Source organism: Microtus oregoni, unplaced genomic scaffold (genome assembly GCF_018167655.1).
Source record: "Microtus oregoni isolate MIOR12 unplaced genomic scaffold, Mior012 000012F_ref0000307, whole genome shotgun sequence".
Classification (NCBI taxonomy): Eukaryota; Metazoa; Chordata; class Mammalia; order Rodentia; family Cricetidae; genus Microtus; species Microtus oregoni.
Window position 1 is genome coordinate 18864981 of NW_024543071.1, and position 22010 is coordinate 18886990.

At 49.6% G+C, this 22010-nt stretch overlaps 1 protein-coding gene across 2 annotated transcripts; it reads right to left on the bottom strand.

Moving 5' to 3' along the window:
• Positions 1 to 2144: 2144 nt before the first annotated feature.
• Zfyve27 (zinc finger FYVE-type containing 27) lies at positions 2145 to 21281 on the bottom strand. 2 transcript variants are annotated; one of them, XM_041660934.1, is made up of 13 exons: positions 21120 to 21281; positions 20166 to 20363; positions 16572 to 16642; positions 14556 to 14742; positions 11933 to 12028; positions 10530 to 10642; positions 9387 to 9526; positions 8083 to 8154; positions 6788 to 6808; positions 6486 to 6630; positions 4606 to 4652; positions 4244 to 4325; positions 2145 to 3482 (listed from the first exon to the last, which is right to left on the bottom strand). In XM_041660934.1, exons 2-13 carry the CDS (start codon positions 20360 to 20362, stop codon positions 3418 to 3420), a joined length of 1236 nt encoding a protein of 411 aa, XP_041516868.1. In that variant the 5' UTR covers position 20363; positions 21120 to 21281; the 3' UTR covers positions 2145 to 3417. The 2 variants fall into 2 exon arrangements, with proteins under 2 accessions (XP_041516868.1, XP_041516869.1); XM_041660935.1 differs by lacking the exon at positions 6788 to 6808.
• Between the last annotated feature and the right edge of the window lie 729 nt (positions 21282 to 22010).

Consider the following 22010-nt stretch of genomic DNA (forward strand, 5'->3'; position numbering starts at 1 on the left):
AACAAAAGAAAAAACCCACTATTTATTACCTTCTACCTTCTGTAGAGGTGGGTCTGAGATCGGTTATGGGCACAAACAACTGTGACAACTGTGCAGACCAGAAGTTGCTCTGATGACACTGCCAAGGGCCTGGACAGAGGGAGAGGAGCCAGCGGGTCCCACCCACCCGGAGGGTCCCACCCACCCCTACTGTAATCCAGCCTCAGGTCTCCACAAAGCAAGCTCACATCCCACAACTATACAGCCTGCTGGAATCCTGGCTAAAGTTCACTCCTTGGGTAATCTCATGTGGGGGGTGTTTGCTGCTGGAATGTGTGTGGCGGGAGCCCAGTGTCCCAGCCCAGACAGCAGGCTGTGCTGGAGCCCCAAGAAGGCTTGCGGCCAAATGAACCCAGAATCCCAGCCACCAGCAGTGCCAGGGAATGGAATGTGCTGCTGGGGTGTTGCTGGCAGGAGGCGGGGTCACTGGGTGCTGGGGAAGGTAGGGGCTCCCATCACAAGGTCACCTCTGTTCTGCTAGGGACTGAAGGGCACCGGCAGTGCTTGGTGGGCAGACCCTTCCTGTTAGCGCAGTGGTTAGCTCTTTAGAGAGTGGGGACCAGAATGTGAGGGAGCCGCCCAGAATGTGACCTTTACCCACGCTTCTTGGCCAAAGCTGCTAAGAACACCTGCAGCGCAATCCCCATTCCATGTTGGGTAGGTTATTTAACCTCCCGGTGCCTCTATTTACCCATTTAAAACACCCACCAATTCGATGAACCCGTGGAGCTGTGGGACACTAAAATGAGCTACTAGCTGAGCTACTGACGAGGCACGCTGCCTGGCAAAGTGGCCCATGAACAGAGCCAAATGTGGAAACACAGACCTCTGAAACGAGAATGAAAACAGGGCTTCATTTGGCTTCAGCCCCAAAGGCTACAGAAGACCCCAAAGTCATGGCCTGTCTGTTCCAGGTCTGCCAAGATTTCCCAAAGGCATCAACACACCAGACCACAGAAGCCTCAACTGGAGCCGAGCTGGAGCCAGGCCTGCAGACCTGCAGGACTGTCACCTGGCTATCTGTCCCCCGCTCCTGGAAGCCCAAGATCAAACTGGCATGTGGAATGCCCTGCCAGGTGCCAGGACTGTCACCTGGCTATCTGTCCCCTGCTCCTGGAAGCCCAAGATCAAATTGGCATGTGGCCAATTCCACAAAGAGCAAGCTGTCATCCGACTTTGAATTCTCTGTACCATGGACTCAACGGTGACACTGCCACCATATCCTGTCGAACCCTGGTGACTTTGCTCTCTAAGTGGAACTGCATTTAAAGACAGCTTCCCTCGCCTGTTCTCATTCGCACCTCCAGGAAACAGAAAGGGCAAAACTCATTTTCTCACATCTGTGACTACACCCGATAGCCAGCCTTTCTGAGCAGTGACAGTCACCTGTCAAGAAGAAGGCATCAATTGTTTCAAACTACACTGGCTCTCTTTGACACTCTGCTCTGAAAAATGATTTAAAATTATCTTCTGGCTTAAAAGAGGAAGCAAAAAGATGATGACCATAAGGACACAAGACAGAGGTACATGCTTTGTCTGAAGTTTGTAGGAGGTCTGTGGGAGGTGGGGCTGGCTTACCCCACTGTTGCTGGGCACTACCATCTTACTGTGAGGAAAACAGTGCCTACTTGGGCTTGTCACCAGCACTAACACAATGTGTGCAGTGCCCAGCACCCAGCCTAGCTCGGATCACAGGGGCAACCTGCACCTCACACCTACCTCCAAGCAACCTCTCCTGCCAGCTCTCAGCCTCCCGCAGAGCTGGCCCTTTCTGACTTTCTCAGGGGTAATTAGCTAAAACCTTTTCATTGTTTAATATTTAATATTAAATATTAAACAATGAAATATTAAAATATTGTTTAATATTTAAATTCTGGTCCCAACCTCAACCGAAGACCCTCAGCTGCTCGCAGGACAAAGCCTGGCCTTTCTGTTTACAAGGCACAGCTTTCCACTGGGCCTGGCTCCCTCACACATGCACTACCAGACAGTGTGCAAAGACACACCCCACAGCCCACCCTTGGCAAGTGAAGACCGCGAACAGCATAGGACACCCGGGTCTCCATTCTGATGGCGACAGTCGGCACGAGGACAGGAAGAAAGCAAAAGTTTGGGGCCTTTTATTGACAATTCCCATACAGAGCTCCTTTCCACTGCTCTCCAGTATAAATAAGCACAGAGGTGACGTTCCCTCCAGGAAAGGGGTACACTTCACCAGCTTGGTCCCCACTGACAACCCCTCACTGCTGTGTATGGCTCATCAGTAAAGAGGGCTTCAGCCGGGAGTCACTCACCCCACACCCAGCTTCCACCAAGCCCATGCTTAGGCCACACAAACAGTTCTCCTGCGATAGTGCAAGACCCTGCAGAGCAGCCCTAAGGGAGAGCCGTGAGTCTACAGACGGGTCTCAGGCAGAAGCCCTCATCTTCACCCCACCCCTGGGCTGCATGCTCCCAAAAACCGTGAAATAAATAAATAAATACTTTAAAAAGACAGGGCAGCTCCAGTGGAGGGGGCCTGAGCCAGCTCATGGCTTAAAAAGAGGCACAGGGGCCCTTGGCAGATCAGAGGGAACACAAAACTGTCCATGTGACCTTATCCCACAATGGACACTGTACTCTGGAACAGCAATGGACTCTAAGAACCAGCCCATCAAGGTCCAATACCTTCCTGGACCTCAAAGGCCAAGGGCTTTCAGAATCTCTACTCCACTCCCCTGGCCTCACACTCTATGGGACAAGGGCTAGGGAGAGGTGGCAGTGAGAGAGGAGGGATGCCCAGACCCGGAGCAGAAGGAGTGATGTGAGGGTCCTGCAGCCATCCCAGCAGGGCTGAGACACCAGAAAATCATGGCAGACAGTATCTGTAGGCAGAGCTTCCCCATGCTGCCATCCACTTGACACTGTGGGGCTTGGCCAGAACCCTCATGTACACGCTCGTCTGGGCACTTGGGAACTCCAATCCTGTCTCTAGAAAACAAGAGATCCTGAAGCTGTTCAAAGGGCAGAGTCAGGCCATGGTGCCCCAAGTCCTCCTCCAGGTTCTCTGGGGCTTAGAGGCCCAGTACTCAACAGGAACGAACCTCTTTTCCACACTTCAGAGTCCAGATGAGAGCAGGCTATGCTCAGTTCTGCCCTCTGGTGGACATTCCCTGGCCAGTCCTGAGTCATCATTACAGGAGAGCAGGGCAAACAGCGCCAGGGGTTCCTCTCCCTGTGGGCCTCAGAGCATCACCAGCCCAGCTGACGGCAACAGGGGAAGGGCAGGGAGGACATAGCTGTAGGGCTGCATTTGCCCAGCACACGCCTCAGAGGACCAGGGTTGGGAGAGTAGTGTCTGCTGCTGGCTCCAGGAGAGTGGGAGCCCAGCCTCTCTTCTCACTTGCTCAAGGTCTGATTACAGGAGGCACACACAAACACAGTCTCTCTCTGGGCTTCAGGAGCTGAAAAGAAAGAAGAACGCAGTGAGACGGTTCTTTGTACCCTTTGGGCTCAAGGTGCCAAGTACCGAATTAGCCTCCCCAGTCCTTAGACAGACCACCCACGGCCCAGCCTGCACCCTCCCTGACCCAGCTCACTCCCTGCCCTCAGACACGCTGGAGCACTGGGGCTCTGATGCCAACAGCAGCCTCTCCAGGTGTTCCGTGCATTGGAAATTCTTCTGGCCTCCACAAAACACTTTTGTAAAGCTTTTTCTTTTTTTCTAAATAAAATACCAGAGGAAATTTTCCCTAAACATTTTAACGGTGATTAAAAATCTCTGGGTGGTAAGATTACAGGATCACTCTTCTCTTCCTTTTTTCTTTATAATAATTTCCAAATTTTATAGTTAACCAGCATGTGCTACTTGTAAGATTGGAAAGAAAAAAGCTTGCCCAACACTGCAACACACCACAGGGCAGGAAGTGAAATATAATCCATTTTCAAGAACACGAATGCACATTCGTGCCACCTACAAGCCAGTGGCAGACAGGCCTACCCCACCATCCTGCCCGGAACACACGAGCGTTTTTCTTCCTTCTGCTGTTCCACAGGCTTTATTTACCACAAACATATACAGCTTTTAGGACAGGAAGAGAAATCATTCTGATTTTTGTTAAAAATGTTACCAGGTGGTCTCCTCTGGAAGGAAAGAGGGCCCCAGGGGAGCTACCCTCACTCCTTTCCCAAGGCAGCCTCCCTAGCCCACTCCTACAGCCCTCACCTGTGGCCCCCATGGAGGACTTGGGCACCTTGAAGGAGCAGCACCGAGAGCAGAAGCTGTTCCCACAGTTGCTGCAGCTCCGCTGTGGACAAGAAATGTTAACATGAGATGGAGCCCACCTCAGGCACCTGACACCCCAGTATCTGCTCCCTCCTATCGTCCCATCCTGTACGACTCAAGAGGGGCCTCAGTGGAGTGGGAACGAGACAGGACCAAACAGCCAACAGAGGCTGGTAAGGGTGTGGGCCTGAAACGGGAAGATGCACTGACCCTGTGAGCTGAGACTTAGACTAACGGCTCTCCTGAGTCTGGTAGGAGGCCGGCCACAGCACACTGCCCCAGGCACACAGCAGCAGACTTACCCTCTTCTTCAGCACGGAGAAAGTGGCGGCACAGCCTGCACAGTTCCCTGAGAAACAAAGGGAACAGCTCAGCTATGACCCAGCCCAGAACACTCTGCCCAAACAGCTCTCAACTCTTTTGAGACACTTAGGACCCCAGCCTGGCACAACCCAGCATCTTAGCTGGGTGCAGAGAGCAAGGTCTGGATTCAGAATAAGAAAAAGTGTTCATCTCTAGGAGTAGCTTCCTTCAGGCTACCCACCTCCTCACCCACCCCCAATCCCAGGCTTAGCAGATTGTCAAGGAGCACCTAGAGCACACAGAGACTCTCCTCCCTGCAATCTAGCCAAGCCATCAGGGACCTGACTCAGGTGTCCTCAGTGAAGCCCACCAGACGTGACCCTTCCAAATATTCCCTTACAAACAGCTGCACACAGCTGAGGGGCAGACAGGCCTCCAGAAATGCCCACTCCTGCTTTTAGTCATCAGAAGATTACAAGAGGAGCTTGAAACCACAGGGACCTTCCACAATGATATGGAGGGCAGAACTCTCACGCAGGAACACACACTTTCCTAAGTCACCAAGTGTAACGAAACAGAGCAGCTTCAGACAGTGGCAGAACAGCCAACAGTAGCTCAGATGGTAACTGGCAGTCAAGGGATGGATGTAAGGAGAGATGAAAGATGGGAGAGAAGGGTTCTGGGGTCTGTTATCATCTGGCAGGGCAGCAATCAGTAGCAGAGGGCACGGCTGTGACTCGTGGATAACATGTCTGACCATGACAGTTCCAAAGCTCCTTCCCAGTCCAGCCAGGATAACCCACAGCTCTTGCTAAAAGACTCTCTGGGATCAAGGAAGGAAGACTATGGAACCAGGGAGACCACAGCAGAGAGAGTCCCATGTCTGAGGCAAACATCCCTTTGTTACTTCTGGGCCCAGAGGATCTGCCTGCCCCGTCCCATCCACCTGAGAATGAGTGTGTTTATGGCCCTGGGCCTGGAGTGTCTACCAGGGCCAGAAGTTAACACAGACAAAAGGGATCCTGAGTGCCAGAAGGAAAAAGCAGGTCCAGAACACCTAATCCTGAAAAGACAATCACTAGTCAGGGGCAGGAAGGCAGACCCTAGACATCCCTCAAATTCCCGAAGATAAATCCAGGGATTTCCAACTGGAATTCACAACTCAAAGGCCATATTGGCTCTCAACCACCAGCTACTCCAGGCTCTCACCAGGACTTCATCCGGCTCTCAGGGATCCAGATCAGAGCCTGGTCCCCAAGCTGTGCTCAAAGACCCACCCTTAAAGCTATGTCCTTGACCCACCCACAACCCCAAGAAAACAAAGACTAACCAAACTACAACACTGGCTACAAGTGACTTCAGAAAACCCCCATACCCAGAAGAAGGCACTCTTTACTGCAGACGGCCAGGTCACAATGAGGGACACACAGGCCTAATCAGCACCGCACACAAACGACACCCAGTTACTAAGAATCTGCCTGGCCCTGTGCGCTTGCATGCATTGTCATGCCATCCACAACAACCTAACAAGAACTATCTCTTTTACAGAAGGGGAAACTGAGGCATGATTTGCCGAAGGACACTGGCTGAGCTAGTATTTGCTGTCAAGTTCTGCCACCTTGGGAATCACGGCTCTCCGCAGCCTGGGCCCACAAGTACCTTGTCTTCCTGTCAGCTAATATCACTAAGAGAGGTGGACACGAATAGACCACACTCACACATCCTTGAGACATTTGCGCATTTCCCAAGGTTCAATGGACAACTTTACAAGGGCCCACAATTCTTGGACTCTGTTCCTGTGGTCCAGGTGTTCTCCAACTCCCTAAGTCCCATCAGCCCTAGTCATACACCCCACCATGAACCCACTCTCGGGCCATACCAAAGCTGTTGGTGGGGTATCGCTTGCGGAGCCGCTCTGTGAGTCTAGACACCTTGCTGCGCAGCACATCGTTCTTGCTGAGGAACCCGTTGTCCTGCAGGGCCAGCTCATCCTCCGCTGGGCACGGGGTGCCCTCGTCATCCTCCTGTGGGAAGAGCTTGTTCCAGTCCTGCGCATCACTTACAACAGCCCAGGGCCTGCGTGCGGAGGCACCTAGGCGTGGTGGCCCATGAAGTGCGGCACAGCTAACTCGGCAACCCCGTCCAGCCCAGCCCTGCCCCTTTCACCCTGCTCCTACTTACCAGCACCACCAGGTGGGTCTCCTGCCTCCCAGGGTGCGGGGAAGAAGAGAAAACAGAGAGAGATGGCAAGAAGGGAGGAACAGAAGAGGGCAAGGGAAGCTGTTGTGCCACCCCAAGCTCTGAGCACCGCAGTGTAAGGTGAACAGGCGGGCTCTCTGGAAGCAGGCCAGACCCAAGGAAGCTTAGAGAAGCTTGGCGTGACTCTTTTCCCGCTGGTCATATACAGTTCAACAGAAAACGTGTTCTCAAAAATGTGTTCCTTACTTGGGTCATGAACAAAAATGCTTGGAATCCCTGCCATAGCTATCTCCACCCTCCCCAGACTCAAGCCTACAACCATTCCCACCCTGAGGAAACCTGCAGCATCACAGCTTCAGGACCCAGGTAAACTTCACAAGACTTGCTCTTCCAACAACAGAGACATAAACAGGGGAGTTTCTACTCCGAGACAAACAGTAACGTAACAACAGCCAGAAGACCTCAGTAACCGGAGAGGACAGGAGCGCAGGACAACACGGAACTGCAGCATGTGACTGACATGCCTGTGTTCATCTATTGTGTGTGCCACAGCAGACATTAAGAAAATCAGGACCGCTTTCCAGTGCTAGTTCCCCTCTACCATGTGGGTTCTAGGGACCAAACGCTGGCCATCCAGCTTGGCAACCAGCACCTCTACCGGCTGAGGATTTTGCTAGCCCATGTGACTTGTCCAACAAGAGACAATGGCCCCTCAGCTACACTGACTGCCGCAGACTCTGAGATACTAGCAAAGTTCTAATTGAAATCCGCCCTGTTTTAAACACTGGCTCAAAAAATTACTTTAAAGGTTCACAAGCCAAATAAAACACATCTTCAAACTAGCAATCTAAATCACTGTCTAAATCAAGGTTGCTGAACTTCCCCTGAACTAGCACTTGGCCATGCAACCTCTTTCTCCACCCTCCCAAAGGGACATCTGTGGAACTCAGTCTACAGAAAAGCAGAGGCACAGCGCAGGCACCTCCTCCAAACAAGCTCCCTGACATCATAACCTCAAGCCCATCTCCAGCCCAGGTGACAAACATCAACCCCAACAGTGGTTTGGACAGGCTCACAGAGCCAGCCCTGCCCTGGGCTCCTGAGATAGATGACAGGAGAAGGAAGGGCCAGTGGCTCTCTTTCAACCAGCAAATTTCTAGCTCAGGGCAAGTTCTGGCTTCCATGTGGATGTTAGGGGAAAAAAAACAAAAAACACAGCTCTCAGCCCACCCAACATCTGGTCTGGTCAGGAGGGGGACTGGGAGAAGGCCACCCACCTCAATTGCATCTTTGAACTCTTCGTCTGGCTCAGCCTCCTCAGCCTCTTCCACACTGCCTGGCGTGAGGTCCTAGGAAGAAAGATTCTATGGCCAAAGGGAAGGTTGGCAACACTGGTCCCTACAGGAGAGAGCCACCTGCTGAGAGCCAAAGGCTAGGATCCAAAGTCCCTGGTCCCAGCCCAAGGAAGCTGCACAGCTGCAGGAAAGGCAACCACAGGAAAGGACATCCTGTAACCCCACAGGGCAGGGTCGTAGAACAGGTCCCCACTGGACCCATAGTAGCCAGTGGTCACAGAGCCTGCCTGAGACCCAGCTCTGTTTACTAGCCAAAAGCCCTTGGCAGCCACTCTGTGCCTCAGCCTTCCCTTGTGCCACTGGAAACACTCTCATACCCGTACTCAAGACACACCCCACGGGGCTTTAGAGCAGCACCGGACACAGACCAAGTACTCACACCCCACGGGGCTTTAGAGCAACACCAGATACAGACCAAGTGCTCACACCCCACGGGGCTTTAGAGCAGCACCGGACACAGACCAAGTGTTCACACCCCACTTGGCTTTAGTGAGCACCAGACACAGACCAAGTGTTCATACCCCACGGGGCTTTAGAGCAGCACAAGACACAGACCAAGTGTTCACACCCCACTTGGCTTTAGTGAGCACCAGACACAGACCAAGTGTTCACACCCCACTGGGCTTTAGAGCAGCACCGGACACAGACCAAGTGCTCACACCCCACTTGGCTTTAGAGCAGCACAAGACACAGACCAAGTGTTCACACTCCACTTGGCTTTAGTGAGCACCAGACACAGACCAAGTGCTCACACCCCACGGGGCTTTAGAGCAGCACCAGACACAGACCAAGTGTTCACACCCCACTTGGCTTTAGTGAGCACCAGACACAGACCAAGTGTTCACACCCCACTGGGCTTTAGAGCAGCACAAGACACAGACCAAGTGTTCACACCCCACGGGGCTTTAGTGAGCACCAGACACAGACCAAGTGTTCACACCCCACTTGGCTTTAGTGAGCACCAGACACAGACCAAGTGTTCACACCCCACTGGGCTTTAGAGCAGCACCGGACACAGACCAAGTGCTCACACCCCACGGGGCTTTAGTGAGCACCAGACACAGACCAAGTGCTCAGAAAAGCCCAGGCAACTATTTCATTGTACTTTTTATTACTAGGCAGGAAGAAGCTCCACAGCTCCAGCCCAGAAGTCAGGACTTACAAACAAGAGGGGGGGAATAAGGCAAATAAGGGAAAGACCCTCTTGCCAATGGCCAGACACTCACCTCTGTGGGTGTCGGGGCAGGAGTGCTATCCAGCAGAGTGCTCCGTCCCGCGGCTTCCTGCAGGGCTGAGTTCTCACAGGCGTACTCTTCCTGCTTGGGGTTCATCCGCCGCTGCAGACAAGCCCTATACTCAGACACCACTGCAGAGGGAATGAGACTAGGTCAGAGGTGACATAAGACACAGTAAGTGGGCTGTGGTGGTGCATACCACACCTTTAATCTCAGCACTGGGGGAGGCAGAGGCAGGCGGATCTCTGTGCGATCAAGGCCAGCCTGGTCTACACAGAGAGATTCCAAGTCAGCCAGGACTATAAAGTGAGATCCTGTCTCAAAAAAAAAGAAAAAAAGGAAAAAACAAATTTCAGAAAGAACTTTAGAAGGAATTTCCCAGAAACACAGTAAGTGGTACTCCAGGAGTGTTCTCTATCTGCACCGTCCCCCTGCTACATAGAGAACTGGCCAGAGAGTCACTACAGCAAGTGATCATAAACTAAGGACGGGTGCAGGGGACGACGATGACATGGGGGATGGGACGACAGCAATCACCCAAGCACAGGGCCTCTCCAGGCTGCGCAGCATCCAGAAGCCAGACAGTGGACTTAGGGGTCACACAGAGATATGGCAGCTACTCCAGGTGACCACAGTGCAGAAGTGGGTGGCAATTTAGGAAAAAGACCTCTCCACACTGTATCAGTAAGTAATGATGCATCTGCCTTAAAAAGGGAGAGGGAGGGCTTGAGATCTCTATCTAGCTCAGTGGTTAAGAGCACTGTCTGCTCTTCCAGAGGTCCTGAGTTCAAATCTCAGCAACCACATGGTTGCTGTCTCACAACTCATCTGTCAAGAGATCTGGTGCCCTCTTCTGTCACGCAGGCATACACGCAGACAGAACACTGTATATATAATAAATACCAGGAAGAAAGAAAAGAAAAGAAAAGAAAAGAAAAGAAAAGAAAAGAAGAGAAGAGAGAGAAGGGAGGAGGACCTCTAATGGCAGCCACCTTAGGGAACGGTCAGCTACCCAACCCCAGCACACTCCCAGAGATACCCAGCGGGAAGCTGCCCCCTTGTGGCAAGCACACAGAAGCAGGAAGCCTAAACAGGTCCTTGGCGTGGGCCTCGACCCAGATCTCTGGGGCTTACCTCTGAAGAATTCCACGTTTCCCAGAAAGAGTGTGCTGTTTAGAAGGGCAAGGACCCAGCAGAGGGGCAGCAGGTAGAGCATGCACACCATGCCCAGAAGAGCGCCATAGAACCTGAAGGGACAGAAAGTCCAAGATCAGAAGGGAAGGGTGGGCGCATCCAGGTGAGAAACAGTTTGGGGCACAAACTGACAAGACCTGCCGATCAAACCAGTGTGGAACTGCTGAGGAAGCACTCAGAAGTACTAAGCTGTTGACTTGTCAAGTGACACTGGTAAGACCACACTGTGTCTCAAGCGGGGAGCTCACACACTTGCTTGCAGGGTCTGGGCTAATCTAGACACAGACTTGGGCCTGAACATTCTCCCTTGGTTCTCGAGCATGACTTCATTCACCTACAGGGTGAATGCAGGTTAAACGACATCCACCTCACTGAGTCACTAGAAAAAGACAATAAGCAGACCTCTAAGCACAGGCCTGGCACAAAGTGAAACCTAGACAGACATTAGTTATAATCATTACTGATACAGGAAAACCTCAAAAACATGCATTCCATTTATACAATAAGCCATCTTTTAAGTTCATCTTTAAGACTTTTTTCAAAAAATTAAAAATGCTCACTGTAGGGCTAATAATGAAAAGAACTTACCTAAATATCTAAAAGAACACTCCCATAAATTACAATCATTAACAGTTCACATTACAAAATAATTCCAAAGACGTTGTTGCAACCACTTATGACATAATTAATGAAGAGAGAGAAATCTCATATGTAGACTAGAGAGTAGCTCACTGGCCTAGGGCACTTTGGACTCTTGAAGAGGATCATGGTTTGGTTACCGGCACCCTTAAGATATACATGCATATACATGTAGGCAAAACATTTATATATAATACACACATATATATACGATTAAATAAACAAATCTAAAAATAAAAAATAAATTTTTGGTTTTTCAAGACAAGATTTCTCTGTGTAGCTTTAGGGCCTGTCCTGGAACTCACTCTATAGACCAGGCTGGCCTCGAACTCACAGAGATCCACCTGTCTCTGCCTCCCGAATGCTGGGATTAAAGGCGTGCACCACCACCGCCCAGCCAAGAAAAGAAATTTCTCATTCAATATGAAGCTAATAGGCACAAGCAGCTCCAGAAGGCAGCTACTGAACACGAGCTCAGCTGCTACGGCAGGGTGGTGGTTCATCACACCGTGAGCTACCTGCCTATTATTCAAGTACTGTTACTGTGTGCCTTTTAAATGGCACCTAAACAAAAGCATATGTGCAGACCCACACCCTAGGACCACGGTTTGCTCTTCTCCTGAAGTGGGTGGGACAGAAGCCTTTACAAGATACCTGGCTTCATGGAGTGGGAGTAGGAGGTGGAAAAGAAAGAGACCACTCACTGTGAGGACACCATGGGGTTCTCCCAGTGTAGTACACGGTAGGCTGACTCACAGGTACAGCACAGGCGGGTCAGGAAGGCTTCCAGCTGGATCAAGCTGCAGACACAGGAGCTTATATGAGTGGACAGGCCCTGCCTGCTCCCAAGTCAGCCCACCCACCTTCCAGGAGCACAGAGGCTATGAGGATGCAGAGGCGGGCTTCATAGTAGCCAGTCTGTAAACACTCGTGCTAGGAGAAGATGATTTGGCAAAGTGTTCCAACCCATTCCAAACCCCTAGGGAGCCCCTTACTGAGGTGACGTAGTTAAGGTTCCTGCTTTTGTTTTGTTTTAATCTTATTTATGACAATTGGGGGAGCACTTTGTAAAGTCCATGCTCTCCTTCCACCCAAGGGCTCATTAGAGACGTGGCTGCTTCTCGGGCTGGAGCAGGGACAGTAGAAGACAGATGTGAATATCCTGGTGTGCCACACCCTAAGGAGGCACTGAAAAATGATGGGGATATAATGAAAGAACACAAAAACCAGCTCAAAGTGGTCCCACTGGCCAAACCCAAGACACTCCAAGATGAAAGGAAGGGAGGAAGAGATCAGATCCCGCTGAGAGACATAAGAATCTGTGCATTCACACTGACAATAAAGGAGAAGCACACTCCCCACTGCAGAAGCCAGGAGATAAATGCAAACGAGGAGTGAGCAGAGACCCACTTCAGCCACCAGGGCACAAGCTAGTGAAAGCGGGACCCACCAGCGGCTTTCAGAGCAGCTGAGTGAAAGCTGACGAGAACCAAGATATTTCAGTCTCAACGTACCTCTCCACAGGTTACTAACAACAAGGTAAACAGTAAGCTAAAGAAGCCTTACAGGTGACCAAAGTTATTTCCTGGCATCACGTGGCTCTCATATGGAACATGACACTCCACTTGTCAGTCCTGCTCAAAATGTATACCCTGACTCTAACAAGGAGCCAGAGGACATAAACTGAGGCACTTCAACACCACAGTAAGCTTGTGCTGTTACTGTATCAACTATGTCAAGGTCACAGGGAACTGCTCATCTCAGGTCACCAGAACACAGACACTAAGGGTGAGGGCTGGGGGGCTTGGCAGGCAAAGTCTTGGATCTAGTCTTAGCACTACAGGAAAGAAAAAACCTTCAGTGTAATGCATGATTCTAAATTGGACCCTGGACCAGGAGAAAACAGTATTTAAAAACTTTATCAATACAATTGGCAAAATATGATTATAAACTATGTATACTAATATATCAATATAAATATCCCAATTCCAAATTCTACTGAGAATACATAAGACAATGTCCTTGATCTCAGGAAACAAAGGCTGAAGTGTTTGGAGTAAACAGAGTGGAAATTTGTAATTTCCGAATGGTTTGAGGAAAAAGCAGAGACCTAAAGCCAGTGTGACAAGCGTTAGTAACCACTCTGTATGAATGGGATATGAACTGTTTCCATTCTTCTTGCGCCTCTTGTCAGATATTGTTTCAGTGTCAGGCATACTGGTGCACACCTTTAATCCCAGCACTTGGGAGGCAGAAGCATGCAGACCTGTGAGTTTGAAGCCAGCCTGGTCTACAGCTTGAGTTCCAGGCTAGTCAAGACTACATCATGAGATCATCTCAAGAAAAGAAAAAAAGAAAAAATGCATAAAATGACTTCACTTTAAAAAGTTTCATTTGTTGATTGTTTTCTCATACACCTGGACCTCACTCCTAATGACTCGGTTTCTGGACATGTTAGTTCTGTTATAACCCTATGGATGTCAAAAGCATACATGGAGCCTGATCCAAGGAAGGAAAGGCTCAGGAAAAGCCAGCTGTCACTGACGATAACATGGTTAATGTTCGTCAGCAGTCTTAAAGCCACTTCCTCAAAGCACCAGCCACGTCATGTTAGGATGGTAATGATGACTAACACCGAACACTTCCTGGGTACCCAACACTCAAGCAATCTTCACAACCATCCTCTGTGTAAGCCCAACTCCACAGCCCACAGACAAGGGACCAGACTACAGAGAAGCAAGCGAGTTGTCACATGCTGCACAGAAGTGAAGCAGGCTCCAAGCCCAGCTTTTGTGTGATATTTTGATAGCATTCTGATGCTCCCAAGACTGCCAATAAAATTTGCTTTGAGTCAGAGCCAGAGCTAACTGACCAAAATTAATCATTACAGGTTTTGAAGGACTGAGGACAGACAGACACAGGAAATAGTAGGGTGGGGCTTAGAGAGTGTCTCAGTCCTTTGGGATTGAGGAACAAGGAGGGGACATGTCACTGGTTGCTTCTCTGTCGTTTCTCTGATCATTCAGGTTTTCATTGATGAAGAATAGTTAAACACTTCACCCAGCAGTGGCTTGCACAGGCGGCACCTAAGCAAGAAACTTAGTGGTCCCGCTTGGGAAAAGAACACAGCTGTGAAGGCAGCTGAATCTGGAGTCTCAGTCACTAGCTAGCTAAGCCTCTGCCTTCCTCTCTAAGTGGAAGATAAAAATAGTTCTCAGCTCAGAACCGGGAGAGAGATTAAGCAGAATGAAGTCTGTGGCACACGGGCAGCATGCAGGGTGGCGGCGGCTGGCTCCCCCACATTCCTGGCCTCCTTTCAATACTCACAAGCTCTTCACCTCAGCCACAGCCTCGGGGCGGGAAAGGCGAACTCTCTGTAGGTCTTCCTGCCTTATGCTGTGGTACTTCCTCCGCATTAGCTCAGACTCTGGCAGCTGTGCCCGGCACACCTCCTGAAGGTAGCCCAGTAGGGCGGGCACCGAAATCATCAAGGCACCCATGGAGTACCAGGCACCTAAGAGATCAAAAACACTGCAGGTAACACAGTAAACAAGGCCCTGGAGCCTGCCTGAGGTGCCCACAAGCTTGCTTCCTCGCCTCCTCCAGGCCCTGCCCAAGAGGCCTGACCGAATCACACTGTGGGTGTAACGGCAGATCTCCCCACTCTACGGCATGCTCAGCCCAGCTTCGTTTTCCCTCATAGATCTTATCGCCCACACCACATACTATGGATATGCTAGCTCTTCAGCGAAAGTAGGTTCGAAACTATGAGCTCCAGGTATGTGGTCACGGATAAGCTCCAGCCTTGTTTAAATTTTAAAAAATGCCTTGTGGGTTGGAGTGATGGTTTAGTGGCTAAAAATATGGGCTGCTCTGTCAGAGGACCTGGGTTTGACTTCCAGCACCCACACTGGCTCACAACCATTGGTAACTCTAGTTCCAGGAGATCCAATGCCTTCTTCTGGCCTCCACAGACACTGCATACACATACATACATAAAGACAAAACACCCAGACACTAAAATAAAATTTTTAAAATGCCACAGTACACACTAGATGGTTCACATCTGCAGTCTGGATGCTGCAAGAAATTTTCCAAGAATGAAATTTAGCCCTCTCTACCACTAAGGCAGACTGGAACTTTCCTTTGGCTTTCAGGATAAGAAAGGGGTCTTGAATATTGAGGGATAGGGAATGAGTCAGAGACAAAATTCAAAGCAGGAACTTCTCCCTTGTAACACAATATCGCAATAGCAAACAAAGATAGCAGTGGGCTATCGTAAATGTTAGTTACACGATTTGTCATTGAAATTGACTGAATTTAGAACTGTGTTTAGTCACGCACTAACGTCCTAGAAGAGTTAATCAAAGGAAAATACAACTAAGAAAAAGAAAGTTGGATATGATGGTGCTTACATTTGTAACTCCAGAATCTAAGAGGCTGAGGCAGGAGAATAGGTAGTTTTAGGCAAACCTGGACTACATGGTGAGTTTAAGGTAAGCCTGAGCTACACAGAGAGCGCCCGCCTCAAAAAAAGAAAAAAAGCAGTCCAAAAATAGACGATCCTGTGAACTGGGGTAACTGTCTACCCACTGACTCATATGTCCACAGGAAACAGGAAATACTGAGAGTCATGCATGTGATGTAAGAGCACACACATAAAGGACCAGCCCCTCCAAACATTCTGCCCTGGACTCACTTCCTGAGGAGGCTGCTTGTCCTACAACTATCTGACAGTTCCAACCCTGCAGGGCCTGGGTCACAGCGTACACGACAGAGTCCTCAGGAGACACTGCCACCCAGGCCTTCTGCAGTCTCCGCCTAGCCACGCCTTCCTCGTACCTGCCTGTGTACCTCTCTCTGTGCTAGTGGTCGCCAGCACCCGCCAGCACCGCGTCAAGGCTTGTGTGCTGGGCCGGAGAAAATGACTGCTGTGGGGAAAGTCTCTCCTCAGACCCTCCTCCTGACAACCTTACCACACATCGTGTTGACAAACGACCCCTAACAAGGTAGGAAAGCAAAATGGGAAAAAGTGGATGTATCCACAGCAGTCAAGAAGAAAGCAATACAGAAGTGGCGGTGGCTGTCGTCTGCTAGCTGCTGATCTGAGTGGCTCACACAGGCTCTCACTCCTCATGATGTTCAGAGATGAGGGAAATGGAGGCCCAACAGATGGGCTACATCATGTACCCAAAGTCACACAGAGGCCCAGACCTGAGGATCTCTCCGGAACTAGGAAAAATGAGACTGGCAAAGACGTGGTCCCTCCTACATCGCTCCAACTCAGGATTCGTCCCCACATTCATTCACAAAGACCCCCTAGCCTCTAGGAGTAACTCTTACCCTCGTTCAGAGTGAGGAACAAGATGTTGAGGCCCAGGCAGGTCATCAAGGAACACAAAGGCATCTGCCACCTACAACACAGAGAGTTCTGATCACAAGACGGCCGGAAAGACGCCTGGCAGCACAGTCAGTCAGCCAAATCCAACATGAGGAAAGCGGGGGCACTGAGGACCGAGGAGAAAAACACATGGGCCTATCTGTAGGGGGCTAGCAGAGGAACGGAGAGGGCACACATTAACCCTGGGGTGACAAAACTAAGACCCACAGAACCTTCTTCCGAGAAGAGCTTTTCTACTGACTCCTAGAAGCCTGGCTCCCCTACTGCACCATGGTTTGTGGTGCTCTGTCCTTCACAAGGGACACTGATAAGGTTCTTCTTTCACCGTGTCCTTTATCCTTTATCACATTTCCTAAGACCATTATCAGAACATCTTCCAGGCCACTTGCTGGACCACGAAAAAGAACAGAAAAATGAAAACCCCCTCAGCTCACCAGTCCACCGACAGGGGCAGAGAGTGGTGGTGCCATCTTTAAACCCAGCACTCAGGAGGCAGACACAGAAAATCCCTGCGAGCTCAAGGCCAGTGGTCTACACAGTGAGTTCCAGGCCAGCCAGAGCTACACAGTGAGACCTTGTCTTTAAAAAAAAAAAAAATACAGTACTCATCAACACAGAAATTGAGAAAAAACGAATACGGACATCTTTGCCCACATTACTTTATCTCTTTACTTCTACAATTTTGAGCATTTATCTGACTTTGTTTCAAATATATGTTAATTCAGGAGAAAAAGACTAGCTACTTTACTTTACTAAAACTGATGGGATGGGAATTTAGCTCAGTGCAGTTATCACCCAGGAAACACAATTGGTAGAACTGAAAAAGATACAGCCCCCACCACATACCACCACCAAATGACAATACAAAAGTCCCCAAAGAAAGGAGAGAAAAGTGCCTGCTTTCCTTTGCTGGTGGCGCAGTGCCTCTTGGCACACTAACTTGTTAGGTCTGCAGGTCTGAGGACACGGGGAGACCAGCTCGGAGCTGGATGGAGGGGCTGTAGTCCAGCTGTCATCTCCTCAGCTGGCAGAGGGGTCCCTGGGCTGTGAAAGTGGCTGTCAGAGTCACTTAACTTTTTGATTGTTCTTTTCTTAGTAAAGAGGATTTGACTGACAAGGGAGTTTGGTTATTGGGTCCAAAGCTACAGTAAAATTTGTAGGATCGGCTGCTCTGCTTTGTGGGTCTCCCAGGACCAAACTGTCAGCAAAGACGTCAGACCGAGGAGAGTAGCTCTGGAAGGAAAGGGATGTCACTACAGTGTGATGAGTTTCCAGATCTCTTTTTATTTTAGGCTTATTTTTTATTTTACTCTTACCATAATAGCAGCCCCCAGTGGTTCTGAGATCTGTTTAGGGTGATATGTGTTTGCCTGCATGAGAAAAGTGAAGAATAGCATTCTTTCCTCATAATCTTTATTGGAAACTAAGAGCCCCAGGCTGTGGAGTTATTTTCAATTATGTTAGGTATGACATTATTTTGATAAAATCAAATGCTTTTATTTAAAGATATAAAATAGCCAGGTGGTGGTAACAGACATCTTTAATCCCAGCACTCAGAAGTCAGAGGCAGGAGGATCTCTGTGAGTTTGAGGTCAACCTGGTCTACAGAGCAAGTTTCAGGACAGCCAGAACTGCACAGAGAAACCCTGTCTCGAAAAACCAAGAAAAAGAAAAAAGAAAAAAAAAAAAACTGAAGGATTCAGAATTACAGTACAAAGTCATTTATCTGCAATTTAGGATATCTTTTGGGGGTTTGTATATTTATTTATTTATTTATTTTGGGGGGTATGGTTTTTGAGACAAGGTTTCCTATAGCCCAGGCTGGCCTCAAACTTGCTATGGAGCGAAGGATGATTATTGTGGAATATTCCTTTATACTGTGTGAAGTTCTGTCACTGTTATTGGTTTAGAAAAAAGCTGAACAGCCAATAGCTAGGCATGAAGTATAGGCGGGACTTTCTGGGCAGAGAGAAGAGATGAACTGGGGGAACAAACAACAGGATGACACACCTACGCCAACACCAGAAGACACGAGAGGAAAACCAGAGGTACAAGATGGAAGAGAGCTGGACGGTGGTGGCGCATGCCTTTAATCCCAGCACTCAGGAAGCAGAGGCAGGCAGATCTCTGAGGGTTCGAGGTCAGCCTGGTCTACAAGAGCTAGTTCCAGGACAGGCTCTAGAGCTACAGAGAAACCCTGTCTTGAAGAAGGAAAAAAAAGAAGATGGAAGAGAGGTTAAAAAAAAAAAAAGACAGAGAGAGACAAAACGACAAAACATAGATTAATATAAATGGGTTAATAAGTTATAAGAGCTAATGGGACAAGCCTAAGCTATCAGCTGGATTTTCATAATTAATATAATTAATAATAAGTCTCTGTGTCATTTTTTGGGGGGGAGGGGGTGTATGAGCTGACAGCCCAAAGAAAAAGATGATTTTGAACTTCTCATCCTCCTGTCTCTACCTCCTAAGTGATGGGAGTACAGGCATAGGTTCAAATAAAATACTTGTAACATAAATAAACCCAGGAGTTGGAGAGCTATCACTGGTTAAGATCCAGGCTCAGTTCCTAGCACCCACGTGGCAGCTCACAACCATCTATAACTCCAATTTCAGGGGCTCTGGCAGTCTCTCCCAGCCTCTGAGGGAAGCAGGCAAACACGTGGTGCACTTAAATATATACAGATAATACTTCATACGCATAAAATCTAAAAAGTAAACAAATCACTTAAGGGGGAAATAAAAGGAGAGGCTAGGCATGGCAGTGCACCCTTTAGTCCCAGCACTCCAGAGAGCGTGGCAGACAGACCTCTGTGAGTTCCAGGCCTTCCAGAGATACACAGTGAGACCGTGTCCAAAAAAGCATTTTTAAAAGCAAGTTGGCAAATACCTGTAATCCCAGTACTTGTGAGTCTGAAACAGAAAGCCTGTATGTCTGAGAGCAGCCTAAACCACATGAGTTTCAGGCCAGCCTGTGCTATGTACTAAGACACTATCTCAGATAACTAAAGGAAAAGGAAGGACAACTAAAAGAGAAGGGCAGGGGATGAAAAATGAAGCAAATTAGGGGAAAAAATGAGAACCATAATATAAATAATAAATGTTTAAAATTGTAACTTGCTGGTGAGAAAGCCTAGCCGTTTGCTGCCAAGACTAGTCTAATTTCGAGTGGGAGTACCAGCTCCCAAAGGCTGTCCTCTGACCTGCACACAAATGCCAGACACATACAAAGTAACAACATAAAATCAAAATATTAATATTATGTTAATATTGGGAGAGAAGGGGCGAAAAACACCTAAGCCTGCTCGACGCTATAATGGACCAATGTCCAGGGCTTTTCTATCCAGCCACAAAGAATGTTGATGCAGGCTAGGCAGTCCCAGTTCCTACCTTCCCTGCATAGGGCCAGAACATGGGTAGAGATCAAACAAAGCCTCAGAACCAGTCATCAAGAGCAGAAAAGGCAGCCCAACTACTGCCTAACTGGCCAGAGAAACAACAGAGACCAAAGGAAGAGCAACTCGTAAAGTCTGTACCTTAGCAAGTATCGAACACCATCACCTGCGTCCTTCAGGGGTTCCAGGTAGATCTCCAGCCTCTTATAGGACAAAACCAGGTTGAAAAGATCAAACGCTGTCGACTTGGTGGGGGCAGGTGGACACTCAGAGAGAACCTCAGGCATCACGCCGGGGCTCACCTCTGGCCCACTCGGGTCCCGATCTGCTGTCTGCATCCTGTAATCGTAATTGCCCACACTTACAATGCACTTCGGTCTTCAACACACTTCCCCTTGCATTACGCCATGTGGTACTTGGAATTAGACCTCTGAGGCAAGAGGGACTACCCATTTCACAGAGGAGGAAACTTAGTTCCTGCTGAAGATCAGCAGGGTGAAGTGGTCAATTTGGATATAAAGCCTGTTCTTCACGAGCCCCTTCAACGCTCTTTTCCCCCCATAGACCTTTCAAGAGCATAAACCAAGTTGTTGAAGGAAGACAATTGGTAATCCGAAAAGATGTCCCATGATATCCTTCTCCCATCTTTAGCTGGTAATTCTACTCCTCCTTCAGGTGTCTGCTTCAAGAGGACTGTGCCTCTAGCTCTGGGAAGTTTCTGTCAACAACCCCAGTGTAGACTGGGAGAACCTTGGGCAGTGCTTCCAAAGGTTCATGAACTCTTCCAAGCAAAACACTTATCACACTCTTAACCCTGGTTCCTCCATTCATCACTTGGAAAGGGGCCAACCGGACTCCAAACTCCCGATAGGACAAGCCAGGAAAAAAAAAAAAAGAACCCGGGGCACGCGCACCATAGGCGCCTAGGAAGGCGATCAGCATCAGCGCCTACAGAGGCCTCGACCACCTGCACCTTCGAAGCCGCGCAAGGCAGGCCAAGCCAAGGTCGCTGGGCCAGCAGGTGGCGGTCCCCACCAGGTGAGAGCCCCAGATCCAGTAAACACACGGGGGCAGGGTGTAATGGCCATCACCTACCCGGAGGTGGGAGAGAGGGGCAGGGACGGCCTTGGGGACGGAAGGGCAGCAAAGCCCTGGAGCGTTCCCTCAGGTCCGCCCCACCCCACGCCGCGCCACCTCCCACCGACGTTCCGAAGTCACAGGTTCCAGAGAGCCGTCTGCCCCTTCCACCGCCGTCGCTTCCGGGACGCGTCTGCAGTGGCGCGCCAGTGACGTCATCGCGCCTTGGGTCGGGGCTCCGGATTTAGCCCCTCCCACCCAAGCGCAGGTGAGCGAGCTCATTAATACTGCGCCTGCGCTGGTTTCCCTTTTCTGCTAATTTCTGGCCTGCTTACCTCAACTGCCACAGAAGAGATGACTGACTTAATTAATCCTCCGGAACCCTAGGACCTAAAGCCTGGGGACCGGCCTAGCTCCGGTACAGTTAGAGAGACTTGCGTGGTGAAACAAGTCTGTAATCACAGTCCTCGGGGCTCTGAGGCAGAAGTATTTCTAGTGCAAGGACAGCTTTGGCTAGGGGAGCTCCTGGCTCAAAAAAGAAGGGAAAAGAGAAGAATTAAGAAAGAAAGAAAAAGCCGGGCGGTGGTGGCGCACGCCTTTAATCCCAGCACTTGGGAGGCAGAGGCAGGCGGATCTTTGTGAGTTCGAGACCAGCCTGGTCTACAAGAGCTAGTTCCAGGACAGGCTCCAAAACCACAGAGAAACCCTGTCTCGAAAAACCAAAAAAAAAAAAAAAAAAAAAAAAAAAAAGAAAGAAAACTTGGGTAGGAGCTCCGTGAGCCTAGGAAAGGCAGAAAACACATTTTGTATGTCAGATGCCTAGCGGAGACAGAATGGCTGTGAGCTGTGGGTCTTCAAGATCCTGTGCAGGCCTTTCCTACCTCAGTCCTCTTCACATCTTGTGAGCAG